Source organism: Rhipicephalus microplus, chromosome 7 (genome assembly GCF_043290135.1).
Source record: "Rhipicephalus microplus isolate Deutch F79 chromosome 7, USDA_Rmic, whole genome shotgun sequence".
NCBI lineage: Eukaryota > Metazoa > Arthropoda > Arachnida > Ixodida > Ixodidae > Rhipicephalus > Rhipicephalus microplus.
In genome coordinates, this window is record NC_134706.1 from 81,032,969 (window position 1) to 81,050,526 (window position 17,558).

A 17,558-nucleotide genomic window follows, 5' to 3' on the forward strand; every position below is an offset into this window, starting at 1 on the left:
GTCCATTTTGTGAAATGCTGTAGCTCGTTTAACTGCTCGCCGCAGAGTGCACGGTCACTATAACTACAATCGGCTGCTCTGCCAGTTTAAGGAAGTTCCCACTTGGCTTTCTGCATCAGTGGTGTGCTAGTCCTCTTTTTCAGCTTGCTTGACTTGCCTTTTGGGCACGATTTCTATTGGTAAATTTCAGTGTCCTTTTCAAAATAAGTTCTTGCTGTGGGCGTATATGGCTGTTCAAATTCGTGCACGAATGTTTTATTATAGCTGTTTCAGCAACGAGTACAGCTGATTCTGCGTGACATTCATTTTCGCGATCATTTAAAAAAAATTTTTTTCAGGCCTTGCATACTATGCTGTTCACAGGGGTTGCAAGAGAATGAGCGCGTTTCATAGTTGTGGCGACTAGCTACGTTTATGCTCCTCTCACACGGCATCCCTATTACGATTACCCAAGATCCAAATCTACTCGCTCTCTATCAGAGATTCGTCTGCGCTTTCAAATTCTGTGGGCTAAACAAACTCGATCCTGATTGTTAAAACGGTTCAAAAATGTTCTAATGAGGCTCAATTGCGATGGAAAGTGTCCGTGTTTTCGAGAGCGTGGCTCTATTCAAGCCGCCAGTACTTTCCCAAAATGCGTTTGCATCTGTGGGAAAACCAATCTGTCTTGTAGTTTCTGGTCCTTAGCAGATAATACAGGCTAAATAAGCGAAGTGCTTACGTACAAACATCTGAAGCACAGCTACAGCGCGCGTCGAGCACATGCGAGCGTCGCAGTGGATGCTACGTTTTGCGTGCTCCTCTTCAAGATTGGTCAATCGCAGCACCGCCGCTGCTGGCGACACCGCCGGAGTCACGCGGAAGCTGCCGCCCGCTTCACTGCCCTTCTTCTAGTACACTGTAGTTGCGGCGTGTTTTGTATGTTGTGTCGGTAATCTTGGCACGTTATGGGGTGATACTGAAGCCACGCGGCTGCTTTAAGTTGCAAGTGATAGATCATGCACTAAACAATGGCAACAGGGCCGCCGGTAGGCCCTTCGGAGCCTACGAGTTTTGTGTTCGCTACTGGTGACTGCAGCTGAAAGCCACCAAGAGGCATTGGGCCTGCTGTGTGCCTAAAACTGGGATTGATGGTAAACTTTATTTCTTCAGAAGGAAACTGCGGACGATTCTGTTAAATAGCCATCAGCGCAATACTGACGTCCTACGCTTACCTTTTGAGGGCTCCTGTTGAGCGCCGACCGCTACTGCTACGCCCGCAACGCCCACAAGCTTCGCGTATGGTGTTCTAATTCTCGACTATTTGCTTCCACTTTTTGTGTCTCAAATAAATCTTGCCTTGTGTTGAACCTCTGCTTTTATTGTTGAGGTAAGCTCTAATCGGTACTTCTTAAAGCTTGCTGTAAGTTAAGTTGCTGGCGTGAGAACCCCGATTTGCAGCCACTTCGTTTTCTTTTTCGCTCTCTGCGTTTTCGTGGAAAGTTTTCCTCGCGTAATTCTCGCACCCCCCACCTTTGCATCAGTTTTCCGGCAAAAAAAGTGCGAGAAATATGCGAGTAAATACGGTATATAGGAGATAACCTCTCTCACAAGCTGTAAGGTGGGTTGAACATCTCGTATTTTCTTGCGTATAACCCGCACTCCTAGCAACAATTGAGAGAAAATTATCAGAGAGTGTTTTCTGCATAGGTGTTGCAAAGCTAGTTTTCTTGCATAGGTATGAAGCACTGCCTTGAAGCCACCTTTGAAGACCAGAATATGCATACATTCTGACTTAGATTCATATTTCGAAAATAACACGACTGAAACCCTAGCTTTGTATGGACGCACTTGTAAATGTTTGTGTCGTAACTTTAATTCAAGCGGGTTTATAACATCCATTTTTGTTTTTCTTTGGCACACAGTTCTCATCTCAGGTTATTCCAACATTCTAATTTACTTTGTAACTCTCTGTTCGGGCAAACTCTTTCTCGCAAAAAACACATGAGGTGGGGATATACAGTCGAGCCACATATAACGGCTTCACATAAAATGAACTTTCGCCTTAAACGAACAATATCCACATGACCACGAAAATATGTTGGTTCAATGGCACAAAATCGCACTTATAACGAACGTCTCCGAGCGCCACCGATCAGTTACGGCAAACGAGGTCTGCGCTCAGCCGACTTCCCGGGAAACCACTTTCGACCACTGATAAGGCATCGGGGAGGTGCCCATACATTCCTATTGTTAAACGCCGACCCTGCCTCCGCGCCCCTCTAGTTGCCACCCTCCCCGACCACTTTTTGTTGCGCACCTCTCCGTGCTTCGCCCCCCCCCCCCCCCCCACTACTCTGAGCACCCGGTATCGCCAGACAAGGCCAGTGTTTTCACTCTGCCGCTGATCTTTCAAAGACCAGTCGGCCATCTCCTCTATTTTAATTGCTGGTACTGTCGTTGGCATTGCTGGCCTGGGGTGACCAGACCATTTGCCAACATCGTCGACCACTGACTGTATCCGATCGTCTGCGTCTAGTGCACGCGCATACACTACCCCACTGACTCTGATAATTCGCGATTCGTTTTGTGTTTAGGACCTCTTCTCGCTCATATCGCACTCGGCTCAGCATGCCCTCCACACGCATGTGGAAGCGTGAAGATGGCTTTTAATTTGAGCGGAACGAATCGCTAAATATCGAAGTCGGTGACGCCACGCAAACCCGCCGGTGCAACAAAACGATTTTTTGACCAAGACCGCCGATTATTTGAACACCACTGCGCGCACCAATCCAGGCGGCCGTGCTGTGACTTCTGTGCACGGAGGCAAAGTTTTTCTACGCGCGAGTTGCGCGGACCTTTCAAGCAGGCTACCCTGTGAGGGTGGCCGAGAGAGGGCGTTACGTGATGGCGTCATCATCGGGACTTGGCCGAGAGAGGGCACTACATGACGGCGTCATCATCATCATTGGGACTGGAGTGGTGGGGGTTGCGTGTGTGGGGAAGGGAGAGTTCGGGCTGGTTGGAAGGAATGGCAAGACGTAGCGGTCTGTGGTGTGCGATTTAGGGTTAGCGCGTGACAAGTGGGGGCTCGTCCGGGATGGCTTCAGACCCGACAACAGCAGCGGACGACATGCCTAGGCTCCAAGGTCTCGTTGAAGAGCTGTTGCTGGGCACCGACGGCTCCGCCATGGAGCGCGAACGAATCGCGGCGGTCGTGCGCGATCGAGTGAATGCGAACGTCGCTGCCCACGGCTCCGCACGTGGGAGCATGGACTGGGGTCGCTAACACTGGCGCGGTCCCTCGGGCCACCGACGACTCTGCGCCTCGGCTCGCCGCTGCGCACCTCCCCCGCTACTCCGGTGCTAGAGACTTGCAGTCGCCGGAGGAGTTTCTTGAACGTTTGGAAAACTTCTGCCTCGTGACGGGGGTCGCTGCCGATAAGCGACTGACACAAGTGGTACCGGCTGCCCTCGAGGGTGGCGCGAAGTTGTGGTGGCGGTTCGTGCGCGGGTTCGACTCGTGGGAGCAATTCACTGCCGCCTTCCGCTCCGAGTTCTCGTCGATTGACGCGAAGCGTCGCCTGAAGGCGGAGCTCGAACAGCGCACGCAGCACCCGGAAGAAAATTTGAAAGAGTTCATATATGCGATCGCTACGTTTTACGACCGCATCGGGGAAGAGGTCTCCGAAGCCGAGAAGGTGCAGCGCGTACTGAGGCAGATGCACCCTCAGTTGCAAGATTTGGCGGAGGGGCATGCCTACAACGACCTCGCCGAGTTGTTGAAGGCAGCCGACGGCCTAATGGAGCGGGCTTGGCGTCGCCTCCAGTACAGACCACCGCCACTTCCGAGCAACCAAGTAGCCAGAGATCTGGCGTTCCGCCCTAGCCAGGCCCCCGACCATCGCTCACTGCCGCAGCCGAACACTATGGCGACGGCGTCGTTCACTTCGTTTGCTGCTGCCCCACCGGCACCGCCGACTTATCACTGGCCACTGCATCCAGCTGCGCTAGACCCGTCGTACTGCCGGGACCGACAGTACTCGTGCGACCCAGCGCCTCCGTTCTCACCCTACGGGCCGGGACCGATGCCGCGGCAGGAGCCCGCGAGTGGAGCAATGCGTGTGCAGTGCCATCGCTGTGGTGGATTCGGCCACATATCTCGTAACTGTGCCACGGGTCGACGAATGGGGCCACCCGTTTGCTTCCGGTGCCAGCGATCGGGTCACCTGCAAGCACAGTGCCCGGGAAACCAATGGCGGTAGGTGCTGCCCCGGCGGGCACCTACGGCAGTGCGCACCAAGTAGCGACCACAGCCGGTGGCAAAGAGCCCCTTATGGACGTCCGTATCGGGTCATCGACGTTCAAGGCCCTGCTAGATACAGGCTCAAGTGTAAGCTTCTTCGGACCGCACGCCGCGGCGGCGGCCCAAGCTTCTGGAGCCAAACCCAAGGCAGACGTACGCGTGCTGCGTTTGGCATCAGGCTGGTCGCAGTCGACCATGTCTCTGAAGTGCCAGATCGAGTGGGCTGCCGGTTGCCGCAGACAGCAGTTTTTGTGCGTTCCTGACCTGTGCCGTGACATTGTCCTTGGTAGAGATTTCCTAACGGTGAGTGGCATCTCTCTGCACGTGTCACTTGGTGGCTGGACTGTCGGCACAGAACCACAAAGAATTGCGCCCTTTGTCAAGGCCGTTTGGGAACAGCTGGAGGCAGTGGATAATTTTGGAGACAGTCTGCGCTGCATTTTTGCTGAGGGCGATGCCAGTGTGTGTGCCAGTGTGCCGGAGGCGACTGCAGCCTGCAATGTGATCATTCCCGGCCACTCCTCGGACCTAGACCCACGCATGAAACACATTTTAGAAGAGTTCAGCGAAATCTTCACCACAACTCCGGGCTGCACAACCCTGGCAGAGCATCGCATAGACACGGGAGACAACCCACCTGTTCGATGCAAACTGCGACCAGTGAATGCCAAGAAGCAGGCCATCATGGACAACTGCATTCAAGACCTGCTGGCACAGAACCTCATCCGCCCTAGCCAAGGTCAGCACGCCAGTGCTCCAGTCCTGGTTGAGAAGAAGTCTGGTGGCTACCGCATGGCCGTGGATTACCGCCAGCTGAATGCACGCACTTAGGTGCCAGTCTACTCCATGCCGAGGACTGATTGGTTGCTGGCACAGCTGGGACGAGCCAGGTGGTTCTCAATTTTTGATCTTTCACAGGGTTTTTTTCAAATCCCTGTTCAAGAGCAAGATATTCCAAAGACAGTGTTCATTTGCCATCGGGGAACCTTCGAGTTCATGAGAATGCCCTTTGGAGTTGCCGGAGGTCCTGCCACGTTTCAGACCCTGATGGACCGACTACTGGAGGGAATTAATCACCAGTTTGCCATGGCGTTTCTCGATGATGTCCTGGTGTATTCGGAGACCCTAGAGGATCATCTTGAGCATGTTCGGGAGGTGTTGAAGCGGATAAGTTCGGCACAGCTGACCATTAACCCAGAGAAGGTGCACGTGTGCTGTCAATACCTTTAGTTCCTTGGCCATGAAATATCGCCCGGGCAGTGTAGGCCGGACAAGGAAAAAGTGCGAGCGGTGCTGGACTATCCTCAATTAACAACACTCAAACAGCTGCAGGCCTTCCTGGGACCAGCAGGCTATTACAGAGAGTTCATACCTCAGTTTTCTATCACTGCACGTCCACTCACAGAACTCCTTAAGAAAAACCAACGTTGGCGGTGGGAGCTGCAGCAAGAGGAAGCCTTTAGAGCACTTAAGCAGTCCCTGGCCGACGATGTTGTTGTAAACTTGCCGGACCTCAACAGATCATTCGTGGTGGAAACAGACGCCAGTGGAGTCGGCATTGCAGCGGTGCTTCTGCAGGCAGCCGAGAGTGATGCTCAACTGCGTCCAATAAGCTTCATTAGCAGGGTCCTCACTGAGGCAGAGCAGCGCTATACAGTGCAAGAATGGGAGTGTCTGGCTGTGGTGTGGGCAGTGGACAAGTTCCGACCATACCTTGAGTTAACCGAGTTTGAGGTACACTGTGATCACTCCTCACTGTCCTGGATGTTCACCACAGACCAGGCCTCACCACGTGTAAAGCGTTGGGTTTTGCGGCTGCAAGGTTTCAACTGCAGAATCAAGCACAGGCGGGGTCTTGCAAATGTGCCAGCCGACGCCTTGAGCAGAGCTCCCCTTCAGCACCAGGAAGTTCCAAGCCCGAGTCTACACGAGACGCTGTTCCCTATGGCTGCTCCAGAGCCCAGCCCACAAATCAGCTTTGAGGCAGCTGCTGTAGCATCTGAAGTGGACGACACTACTGTCTTGAATGATGCAGGGCTCCTCACCCAGGAACAAGAGCAGGACCTCATACTGTCAAAACTACGAACTGTGATGAAGGGACTTCCGCCCACTGACAGTGATCAACCTTTGATCAAAGACCTGGCGGAGAGGACCGAGATGGAAGAGAGTGGGTTGCTTGTACAGCACCGAGGGAACAGGAAAGTACCTTGGCTACCAAACCATCTCTGCAACTTGGTCCTGCGACTGTCCCATGACCACCCGATTAGCGGCCACTCCGGCTTTTTCAAGACCCTCAAACGCGTTTCTCAGAATTTCGTGTGGCTGGGTATGCGCTCGGACATATCCAAGTATGTGCGATGCTGCCAGGTTTGTCAGCGCACCAAAGCCCACCGGCAGAAGCCAGAAGGGCTGATGAGCAGTCAATGGGCCACTGCCCCTATGGAACAGCTCAGCATGGACATAATTGGGCCCTTGCCTATGACGCCTCGACGCCACAAGTACCTTCTCGTGGTGATTGACAAGTTCACCAAGTTCATTGAACTTTTTCCATTGCGGGCAGCAAACAGCAAGAGTGTGGTGGCCTGCATGATCCAGGTTTTTTGCAGACATGGCACACCTGTCTCCATTTCAAGTGATAATGGAAAGCCGTTTGTAAGCAGGTTGTGGAAGGGCCTCCTTCAGCATTGGGGCATACAAGACTGACACACTGTTCCGTACCGCCCTGCCGGGCAAATGGTGGAGTGCCACAATGGCATTATCAAGCAGTGCCTTAGGGCTTATTGTTCCAACCACAAAGACTGGGACCAGCACATCCCTGAAATCGCCCTGGCCATGCGCACGGCTGAAAGCGTCACGGGCTACACGCCTGCCTTCCTCTGTTATGGCCGGGAGCTGAGAACCCCATGGACACAGGCTGAGGCCAAAAACGGCGCGGAGCCTCCTGCGACAGCATACCGTGCATTTGCTACTGAGGTCTCCAAGTGTCTGCAGGAGGTGCTTGACTTCTCCAGGACACACCAAAATCACATGTGGCGCGCCCAGAAGACTTGCTACGACCAGCACAGGCGGCCACTGACAATACAGGAGGGTGATCTTGTTCTGCTCGAAAGCCACTCCCCCAGCGATGCCACCAAGGGCTTCTCCTCGAAGCTTGCACCCCGGCATTCCGGTCCCTTTCGGGCAGTGAGACGTGTAGGACAGAATGACTTTGTTCTAGTGGACCCCAAAACGGGTCGTCGCCACGGTGTGAGACACGCAGATCAGCTGACACTGTACCATGACGCTGCAGGCGATGTGTAGTGGTGGCTTCACATTTTGAGGGGGGGGGGAGACCTGTGAGGGTGGCCGAGAGAGGGCGTTACGTGACGGCGTCATCATAGGGACTTGGCCGAGAGAGGGCACTACGTGACGGCGTCATCATCATCATTGGGACTGGAGTGCTGGGGGTTGCGTGTGTGGGGAAGGGAGAGTTTGGGCTAGTTGGAAGGAGTGGCAAGACGTAGCGGTGTGTGTTGTGCGATTTAGGGTTAGCGCGTGACAACCCGACCAACCTTGTTCCCGCGTGTTTTGGTTTTCAAGGTCGCCCTCCCGCCACGTCCTCCCCTCTCTTCACTCTATCGGAACTGCTTGCCCCTCCTCTCTCGCAAATCTGCTCCCCTCTCTTGATCACAACCTCTCAGCTCTGCCTTCGCCCGTCTCAACCGCTCCGCGACGCCAGGCACGCTGGCTCAAGTTAGTTTCGTTTTCTGACTAGAAACGGGCCCAGAGCTGTTCCGCGCGTTCTGGCTTGTGTGTCGCATGTGTGCGACTTGCTCGCTCTTAGTGTGAGTGTGTGATCAAGATGGCAGACAAGAGGACTTGCACGCTTTTTCCTGCTGCTCAGCAAAATGTCGAAAGTATGACCGCTTGGCTTGAGCGTAATCCACGCGTTAGGTGCCGCGTTGCGGAGCGCTTGCTCATAGCTCTAGACCACCTGGCAGCCAACTTGCTGCTTGAGCCAACTTGTCGCTGGAGATGGTGAATTAGTGGGCGGCGGTGACGGCTGCGTGCGGGTGAAACTGTTTTCGCGAGGCCGACTTCGTCGACTTCGGGCCCAATGCCGAGCCTGAAGCTTCCGAACTGCGGCAGTGATTTGTGGCAGCGCGCCGTCGACTCCGACATGAGAGAGCGGGTGGAACACATGTTGCGATGGTTTAATTACGGCTGATGATGATGCCGACACCGCAGAATCGTGCACGGATTAGGGCATTGTGAATGAAGTACATGGCGAGAGTGATTTGGAGGAATCAAATTGCGAGAACGACGAAATTTTGGAACCAGTCCCTCATGCAGCTTATGCCACAGGCCTCGGCGAACAAGCACACTGTTTTTTTAAATGAACTAGAGACCGCCCTTATCGCTTCTGCTCTCCGAAACACGTGCATCACAGACTTTTTTGGGCAAAAAAAGTTTGTGTTTTCACTCGCAACTTTCTTAAAAGCTGTGTTTCATTTACTACAAACTTCAGGATACAGCGAACGGATGCCGCGTCAGACTCAGGTTCGTTATAAGCAGGCTCGACTGTATTCATAAACTGTATGATTTCGTCAAAATAGATTAAAGTAAATGTGGAATGGTTGTTTCAGACCAGTGTTTCATCACTCATAGAGGGGCAAGAGCTGCTCCCTTGTAGGTGTCTCTTGCTAAGGGGTGCAATCATATGACCTAGAAGCTTTACAATGCTGTCAAAGTGAGGCAAGATTCATTTCCTAAGTTCACTTATGTTCATATTGGTGCAATTATTTGGCAGGTTAACATTTCGCTGCAACTGAAGAAACTGGTTGAACACGGCACGGCTAATTTTGAGTTACACTCATCTAGTGTGCACATAGGCCACCACTCTTTGGCCAAGTTGTCCACTTCCATTTCGAAGCATCTCTGCAAGCCTTGTACTTACACTCAAACCTCATTATAACAAAGTTGCATGCCAAGAAAATAAGTTGTCTGAAAGTTCATTACAATTTCTAATACTGCATCTATTGCCAGACTATTTTTCATTTACATTGAAACCTCGATACAACAAGTCGAGATATAATGAAATATCGGTTATGACGAAGCATATGAAGAATAGTCTTGCATTAGATGTAGTGTTAGGAATATATATTCATAACGAATTTTTAGCTATAACAAACTTACTCTCGTTAAGATGCAACTTCACTGTAATAAGGTTCGATTATACAGTGGAACCCCAATTATGCAACCTTTAGGAGACCACGCAAAACCGTCATATAACCCAGTTGTCGTATAACCGAAAAACTAAGATTATAGACCGCGACACTCAGCCTTGCCTGAAAAACGGGTACAGACTGGCTGAATAAGCCCGCGGCATGACCTTCTGCCTCTGCAATGAGGGTAGATTAAATTATTGTTGCCAGTGGTAGCTAACGGCAGCAATAATTAGTTGAAGGAGGTCCGAGCAAATCTTTACGCTCAGCCTTAAAAATAATGAAATCCAACGTGCATCTTTTTACCGATAAATAGAGCCCGAAAATTGCTTGCTCGTCAGAACAAAAACTGAAGCCGTGTTGCCGTGAGCCTCCCATTAGAAAAGTCAGACGCAGTGCCACCGCTATCGCATGATGGCGACGGACGAGTTTATGCAAGATGCATTTGTGCGCGACTGAGCTGTGCGCATTGTAATTTGTTGCCTTGTAAAGTGCTGCAAGTAGTGTCCCACTGTTGTTATGAACGTCGACGTGAAGTGAAAGTAATTTTGCACGGCGAAAGCAGCTGTGTCGTGCCCTTATGCGTGCGAGAACCAGTGACTGAGAATGTGACAGAGGCAGGAGATCAGCCGTATGTCGACCTGAAAATGTTTCCATGGACCGAAAATGTGAAAATATCACCTCTTTAGTCAGCTGAACCTAATCTATATGGATAGAGCTTGACTAGGTAACTCCAGATACGTATGCATGCGATTGAGGAATATGTAGAAGTGCATGAACTTCCGGGAGTATAAATTTTCCATTAGATGAAGATGACTATTTTTTCTGTAGTCCTCCTTGGGGTACACAAGTTCACATTTTGCACTCGTGAATATTTGGTCAACATGTGGTTCGAATAAAGGTGTGTTTTTTTTTTTTCCTTTCCGATGGAATCTGAAGGTCGTCGTAAGATGCGGGGTCGGCGAAAAATTGCGTCGTATAACCAAGGTGTTTAATACATTGTTTCCATGGGGATTTTGCCGGGACCAAACCGATTCGTAGTAAAATGCAGGTCGTCGCGACACCGGGGAACGTATAATCGAATTTCCACTGTATCTACGGTATATTATGGTTTAAGTGTATATTTGAAATGTGCTTCGTGGTGGACGTCATCAACATCGGATATTTCTGTCTGGTTGTTCCGCAGGTTCTGAAGGTCTTGCGCCGCGGTCGGGAGACCCTGCTGACGCTGTTGGAGGCCTTTGTGTATGACCCGCTTGTCGACTGGGACAGCAACACCGGCATGTGCTCTCCCGCCTCGCGTCTGGAACGAGACATGGCTAGTGCCCTGCTGGCCATCCGCATCCACGAGACGGCCCAGCCCTGGGCACACAACCGAAGGCTGCTGGCTGACGCACTGGACAAGACTGCCGAGCTCCTCCATGAGTGGCAGCAGGCGCAGGTGGGCGTGCCAGTTGTAGTGTCGGTTCCCTTACCTGTTGATAAGGTTTTTGTTAAGAGATTTGGCCTCCCAGATCCATTTTGTGGAAGGCTTTCGTTAACAACTGGCCGATGATTTGGGAGGTGGGGGAGTAGCGGAATTTACTTTATTGCAGGAAGAGAGTACCGTATTTACTCGTGTAATCCTCGCACTCGCATAATTCTCACACCCCCCACATCGCCCGACAAAAATACTATATTTTTTTTCCTTGAGTAATTATCGCACCCCCAAAATTGCCACAATAATGTCGTCCGCTCGTCCCAGCTGTTGATGATGATAGCGCGTGCCATCTCTTGAGCATCAAGCGTACTTTTACTGCATGGAGATTTAATTCAATCCAAGCCAAGCCAAGTGGCAAGAGCACATTGCGGCGTGTTTATGTTTTTCGGTAATCTTATCACAATATGGGGCGATACTGAAGCTACACGGCTGCTTTCAAGTTGAAAGTGATTGATCGTGTATTAAACAACGGCAACGGGGTCGCTGGATGGCCCTTCGGAGTCGACGAGTTTTGTGTTCGCTACTGGTGACGGCAGCTAAAAGCCACCAAGACGTTTTGGGCCTGCCGTGTGCACAAGACTGGGATTGATGGTAAACTTCATTGCTTCAGAAGGAAACTGCGGATGGTTCTGTTAAATAGCCATCAGCGCAGTACTAACATCGTACTCTTACCTTTTGAGGGCTCCTGTTGAGTGGCAACACTACCGTTACGCCCGCAACGACCACAAGCTTTGCGTATGGTATTCTAATTCTCGACTATTTGCTTGCACTTTTTGCGCCTCGAATAAATCTTGCCTTGTGTTGAACCTCTGCTTTTATTTTTATGTAAGTTTTTAGTAGTACTTCTCAAAGCTTGCTGTTAGTTGCTGGTGTGAGAATCCCGATTTGCAGCCACTTCTTTTTCTTTCTTGCTCTGTACGTTTTCGTGGAAAGTCTTCCCCGCGTGTTTCTGACACACCCCAACTTTGCACTGGTTTTTCACCAAAAAAAGTGTGAGGATTATGCGAGTAAATACCGTAAGTGAGGGAAGGGCAGCGTTAACTGAACATAAACTCCTGAGTACACTAGAGAGAAGAGAAAGAATAATGTGTCGCTGAACCGTTGAAGGACAACACCCGGAGGCTGTACGCAGAGTGGATGGTGGCAGGCGAATATAATTTCACGCCAAGTGGCAAAATCGGGAAACCGTCTGTGGAAGTCAAGTACTCTGCTGACGGATTCTTGAAGCATGGAGTACCATTTTTGACAAGGTGGTCGTCAAGAGCGTAAAGAAGGCTGGCATTTCCAGCGTGCTTGACGGAACGGAAGATGACTGTCTGAGCGGAAAGTGAAGAAAACGCCGGTTCAGACAGAATCGTGTAGCGATAACACTGATGCCAGTGACGCTTCAGGCTTTGAATGAATGTAAGGGGGTCAGAGATTTAAATAAATATAAAAGGGCAGTGTGCCATGCATGTATTATACAGTCAAATCTCGATAATTTGAACTCGAAGAAGCCCGAAAATTTGTTCGTATTAAAAGAAGTTCAAAGTAAAGAAAGCTAAATGAACGGAGGGCTCATCATGCAGTGGCGCATGTATTGAGCTGACACATGAGGGGGAAGTGTCAAGACTTACATTTATTCACAAATCACAGGACATTCGTCAATAATTGAAGTAATCGGTGATGCGCATCTGTACACGTTTGCCTTGCAACGAGTCAATCAATTTCGCACGCAGCTTGCAAAGCATTTTTACGTCGGCTTCAGCATTCTCCTGGCGAGAGATGTCCAGCACCGACACTCTCTAAAGACGACAACTGCGCCTCCACTGCTACCCTTAGCCGCAGCGTGGCCAGCACGTGACGAGAAAGAAGCGTATCTAAGTAGAGAGAAGCAGATCTGCACTTGAGAGAGAACCAGCTTTTTTTTTTTTTTTTTTTGCTTCACGCATCTTAAAAAGAAGAGTCCATGGCAGGGACGGGAAAGGGGGAAGCGTGGCCCCGGCGCGTGAGAGAGAGCCAACACTCTGCGACAGCTGTCTTTTTTTTTCTTCCTTTCTCTCTTCGCGCGTGGGGTTGAAAGGAAAAGGGTCTTTACGTGGCAGGGACGGAAAAGGGAAAAGCGGGACAAGGGCGCGTCGCAGATCGGCATTTGAGAGAAAGCAAACATTCCACTGCAGCCTTTTCTGTCCTTTTCTTTTCTTTCGTGCGCAGCGTTAAGGTGTTGGAGGTGCTGCCGCGAGAGCTGGCATGGCGCTGAGAGCATTTTCAGTGCGTGGTATGTTCGAAATAATCGTCACAAGTGTTTGCACGTTCGAATTGCAGGGCGTTTTCCCCATTTTAATACAGTGGAACTTCGATTATACGACTTTCAGGGGACCACGCAAAATCGTTGTTTAATCCGGGCGTCGTATAATCGAAAAAGCAAGAATATAGGCACTGATGGTCGTTGTTGCCCCGCAACAGTTGTCACATAATGCGTAAGAAAGTCCCCGGCACAAATCTACGCTGCTTCGATGAAGGTAGATTAAATTACTTGAAAAAATGACAACCACGCATTTTATCGGAGGTGTGAACAAATCTTTATTCTCACCTTTTAAAAAAAATCTGATTTTTTTCTGCGAGTTTGCCCAGCCACGATGCATCAGCTTTCTTTCGAGAGCTGCGACATCTGGCAGCAAGTCGCCGATCTCTTCGCGTGCGCAAGCAACCCGCCGAATGTTGTCGACGTAGCACAACACGTCTGCGTACGTCGGAACGGACGCACTAGCCTCTACAGTGTCATCCATCTCTTCCTCGTCGGAAGTTCCCGCAGTGTCAGGACGCACAGTTTCGATAAAGTCATCCAGCGACATTGCACTGCACACTGCAACGTCGGCGGCGGCACCAACGTAGTCCGCAAAGGATCCAGGCAGCTCCAGGTTGCCGAACTCTGGTTCTTCGTCAACAGGCACTGCAGCTTCACTGGTAGAACAAGCACCACTTCTATTAAAGCCGCAGTGCCTGAAGCAGTTGACAATGGTTTCTGGTGTGATTGCGTCCCATGCACTAGCAATGTAGTGCATTGCATCAAGCACAGAAAGCTTCTTATCCAACTGTTTGCATTCCATGCCCGCCAGCCGACGATGCACCAGAAACTTCGGATATTTCTGCTTCATGCGCTTGATGACGCCGGCGTCAAGTGGCTGCAGCTGGCTAGTGCAGTTGGGGGGCAGAAATGTAACTCACATTTCTAAGATGCGACGTATCTAATGGATAGCATGGCGCATTGTCAAGCAGAAGAAGAGTCTTTCTGTTTTTAGCCCCCATTTGAGAGTCCAGCTGCTGCAGATATGTTGAAAACATAGCAGCCGTCATCCAGGCTTTGCGGTTGAACATGTACTGGCACGGCAGCCTTTTCAAATTCTTGAAGCATCGTGGCTTCGCAAACTTGCCGATCACGAGGGCAGGAGGCTTTTCTGAGCAGTCTTCATTAGTGCAAAGCAATACAGTAAGACGCTCTTTGCTTCGCTTACCCCCGTGACAGCTCTCTCCTTTGAATGTTAATGCCTGCTCTGGCTGCATATTATAAAATAATCCAGTTTCGTCCGCGTTGAACACGTCGGACGGCTTGTATTGCCGTATCAATTTCGGCAGCAATTCAGTCCACTTTTCGACAGTGTTGGAGCTGACTGACGAGCTCTCTCCACAGCAGCGGCTGTACGCAACTCCACTGCGTTTTTTTAAAGCGATCCAACTAGCCATTGGAGGCTTTAAAGTCATCAAAGCTGCAGCGCAATGCAACTGTCTCCGCCTTCTCCTTCAAAATTGCGCCATCCACAGCGATTCCTGAACTGCGGGCCTGACACAACCACTCAACGAGGGCCGTCTCCATGGCAGCATATTTGCCATCTTTCGCGGCCTTCTGTTCAGGCCGAACTTTGCCGCATTTAGTAGGACGCTGTCCTTCTTTGCGAGGATCGTTTTCAGCGACGACTCAGGAATGTTCTGGTCGTGGACAATGGTGGCCTTTGTTGCTCCGCTCCGCTTTTCCGTCTTCTCGATTATGCGAAGCTTTTCTCCAAGCGTCAGCGGTTTTTGGTTCCGCGACATTGCGAGACGCAGCACTCACAACCAAGAATGCGAAAGCTTCCTCGCACACCATTGTCCAAATACTGAAAATTTTGCACGTAGACACAGCAGCTGCAGCACACAACCCACCGATGAGGCAAACACGTGAAGGAATGCCTGAAAAGCAGCAAGGCAGTGGGCCCATTCGATTTTTGCAAGCGCATACGTCTGCGCAAGCTTCGACCAATCGCGAGGGGCTAAAACTCCCCAGCCCTCTAGTAGCTAGACAGCAGCTAGTTCCGGTTCTCGCAGCTGTCCCAAACGTAGACAGGCTCAACAATCGCCGCTCAACACGTCGGGTACAACGACGCGAAATCTAGTGAAAGTTATCGCATACTAGAAAGCGAGCTCGAAATTATCTGCCATGTTACCTGCTCACAGCTGTCACTACAAAGCCACCCAAAAGAAGGCAGAAAACAAAACAAAAAAAGGCCCCAACGGAAGTCCGCAGAGCAATGCGACTAAGCAAAACGAATGCGCTCCGGCTTGCTCTGGACAACGTTGGCTCTGGCTAGCTATGGCCGACAGCGTGTCGAAAAATTGAAGAGGCTTTGTGGTGGCAGCGGTGGCAGCGCAGATAGTGTGCTAGAACGTGCGGAGGAACGAACTCGGTTCCTCGGTTTCCCGACTTTTTTTCATCCGGCCGCAATGTGCTTGCGTGGCAGCCTGCAAGCGTCATCGTAGGTTGTTTTTGTTTTTTTCTCGGACAGTCCAGCTAAGCGTCGTACGAGGCGGGGCCGGCGTAAAATTGCGTCGTAGAATTGAGGTTTTCAATTGAGGTTTTCAATTGAGGTTTTCTATGGGGGTTTTGCCGGGACCAAGCCAATTCGTCGTAAACCGCGGGTCGTCGCAGGACCGGGGGACGTATAATCGAAGTTTCACTGTACACACAGCTTTGACAAGGCCTCAGCGTTAGTTCGAGTTAACCAAAAGTTCAAATTAAGCGTGTTCGAATTGATGAGATTCGACTGTACTGTTGTACCTGCTTAATAATGCGTGCATTTATTACAGAGGTAAGCCTTGCTCTGCTTTTATTTTTTGTTATATTCATGATTTTTATCGTAAGAATTCTAATTCGCGACTTCTTTGCATTTTCGGTGCTCAAAACATTTTTTTCGCAGAAAATTTACCCTACATAATGATCGCACCCCAAAGTTGGCATCAATATTTTTGGGGAAAAAGTGCGATTATTATGCGAGTAAGTACGGTCGTCTCTCGAATAGAACATCGCTACATGATACGTTTATTAAAGCCTCAGCCAGCTTCTGGCACAATGACAGTTTAGGTCAACATTCTAAGATTAAGTACTTCTTGCTGGGCGAGTTTGTGCATGTCTGTGGTATGTAACGTTGCGCATACAGTCGGATGAACACAGGAAGTAGAGAGGTGTAAACAGAAAAAGCACAAACTATCAACTGATAGTTTGCGCTTTCCGTTTACGCCTCTTTACTTCCTGTTTTCGTCTGATTGTATGCGAAACTGATAGTTTGCGCTTTCCGTTTACACCTCTTTACTTCCTGTGTTCGTCTGACTGTATGCGCAACGTTACATACCACAGACATTCTAAGATACACTGTTTGGAAAGTGGCTCATTGTCTAAGCGGATCAGCATGGCCTTTAGGAAAAGATTTTGTGCAATTTAGGGAGGGCAGCATCGGTTTACTACATTGTAGGTATGCAATAGGGTACAGTAGTGAGTATGGTATTGTTCCATTAGGAACTGGCTGTTGTGGTATTCCACTGCAGATAGGAAGGTCATGTTTCAGTGTCGGTGAAAGAATGTCTATGCCCAGACAGCTTATTACTCGTTCAAATTAGAGCAATTATCCTACCTGATCGTAGCAAGTTGTCTGTGTGACTTGACAAACTTTGTCTACACAATCATTGTCCATAGACTGCAGTGCCTTCAATTGTTTTTCTTCTGGAATGGTATACCGCTTCTGGATCGGTTTGAAGACCATCTGCTCTGCATGTCTTCAGCCCTGCAGTATAGCTTCAAGGCGAGCTTAAAGCTTTGCTTTCTGGCAGAATGGGATCATATATGTGAACTCATCAGGTTTTGGTGTAGACGAGGCAGTTAACCATTCCAAGTTGCTAATTGGTGCTGAGAGGTTACCCTGCAGCGTAAACTCTGGTAGAATAGTTGTTAGGTCTATTTGAGCATGTCGGCAAACTTCATCACTTTCACTGGCACTGAAAAATTTCCGTGGCAATGGCTGCTTCAGGATGTTTTAAGGAATTATGAAAAGTGATGCTTTTGCATACTGAAATATTCGAAAGCAATTGGAGGTACCTGAAATGTATTGAATGGCATGTTGCAGACGGTACATACACTGGCTGAGCAGATACACAGACTCGACCAGCTGAAAATAGTGTTATGCTGCTGTGCTCTCAACGACACGAAAGAGAAACAATGACATGGTTTAGAATGACAAGCAGCACTCTGAGAACTCTAATGCGCTATGTTTCACTATCATAAGTTTATTCTTAGTGGAGAAAA

The 17,558-nt window shown here is 50.0% G+C and overlaps 1 protein-coding gene across 4 annotated transcripts in view; it reads left to right on the forward strand.

Moving 5' to 3' along the window:
• Positions 1-17,558, forward strand: part of nonC (serine/threonine-protein kinase Smg1) — a 195,597-nt gene that overhangs the window by 127,435 nt on the left and 50,604 nt on the right. For all 4 annotated transcript variants that reach the window (XM_075869329.1, XM_075869330.1, XM_037430511.2 and 1 more), the window contains one exon: positions 10,676-10,930. In XM_075869329.1, the coding sequence (XP_075725444.1) occupies positions 10,676-10,930 (255 nt within the window). The remainder of the gene's footprint in view (positions 1-10,675; positions 10,931-17,558) is intronic.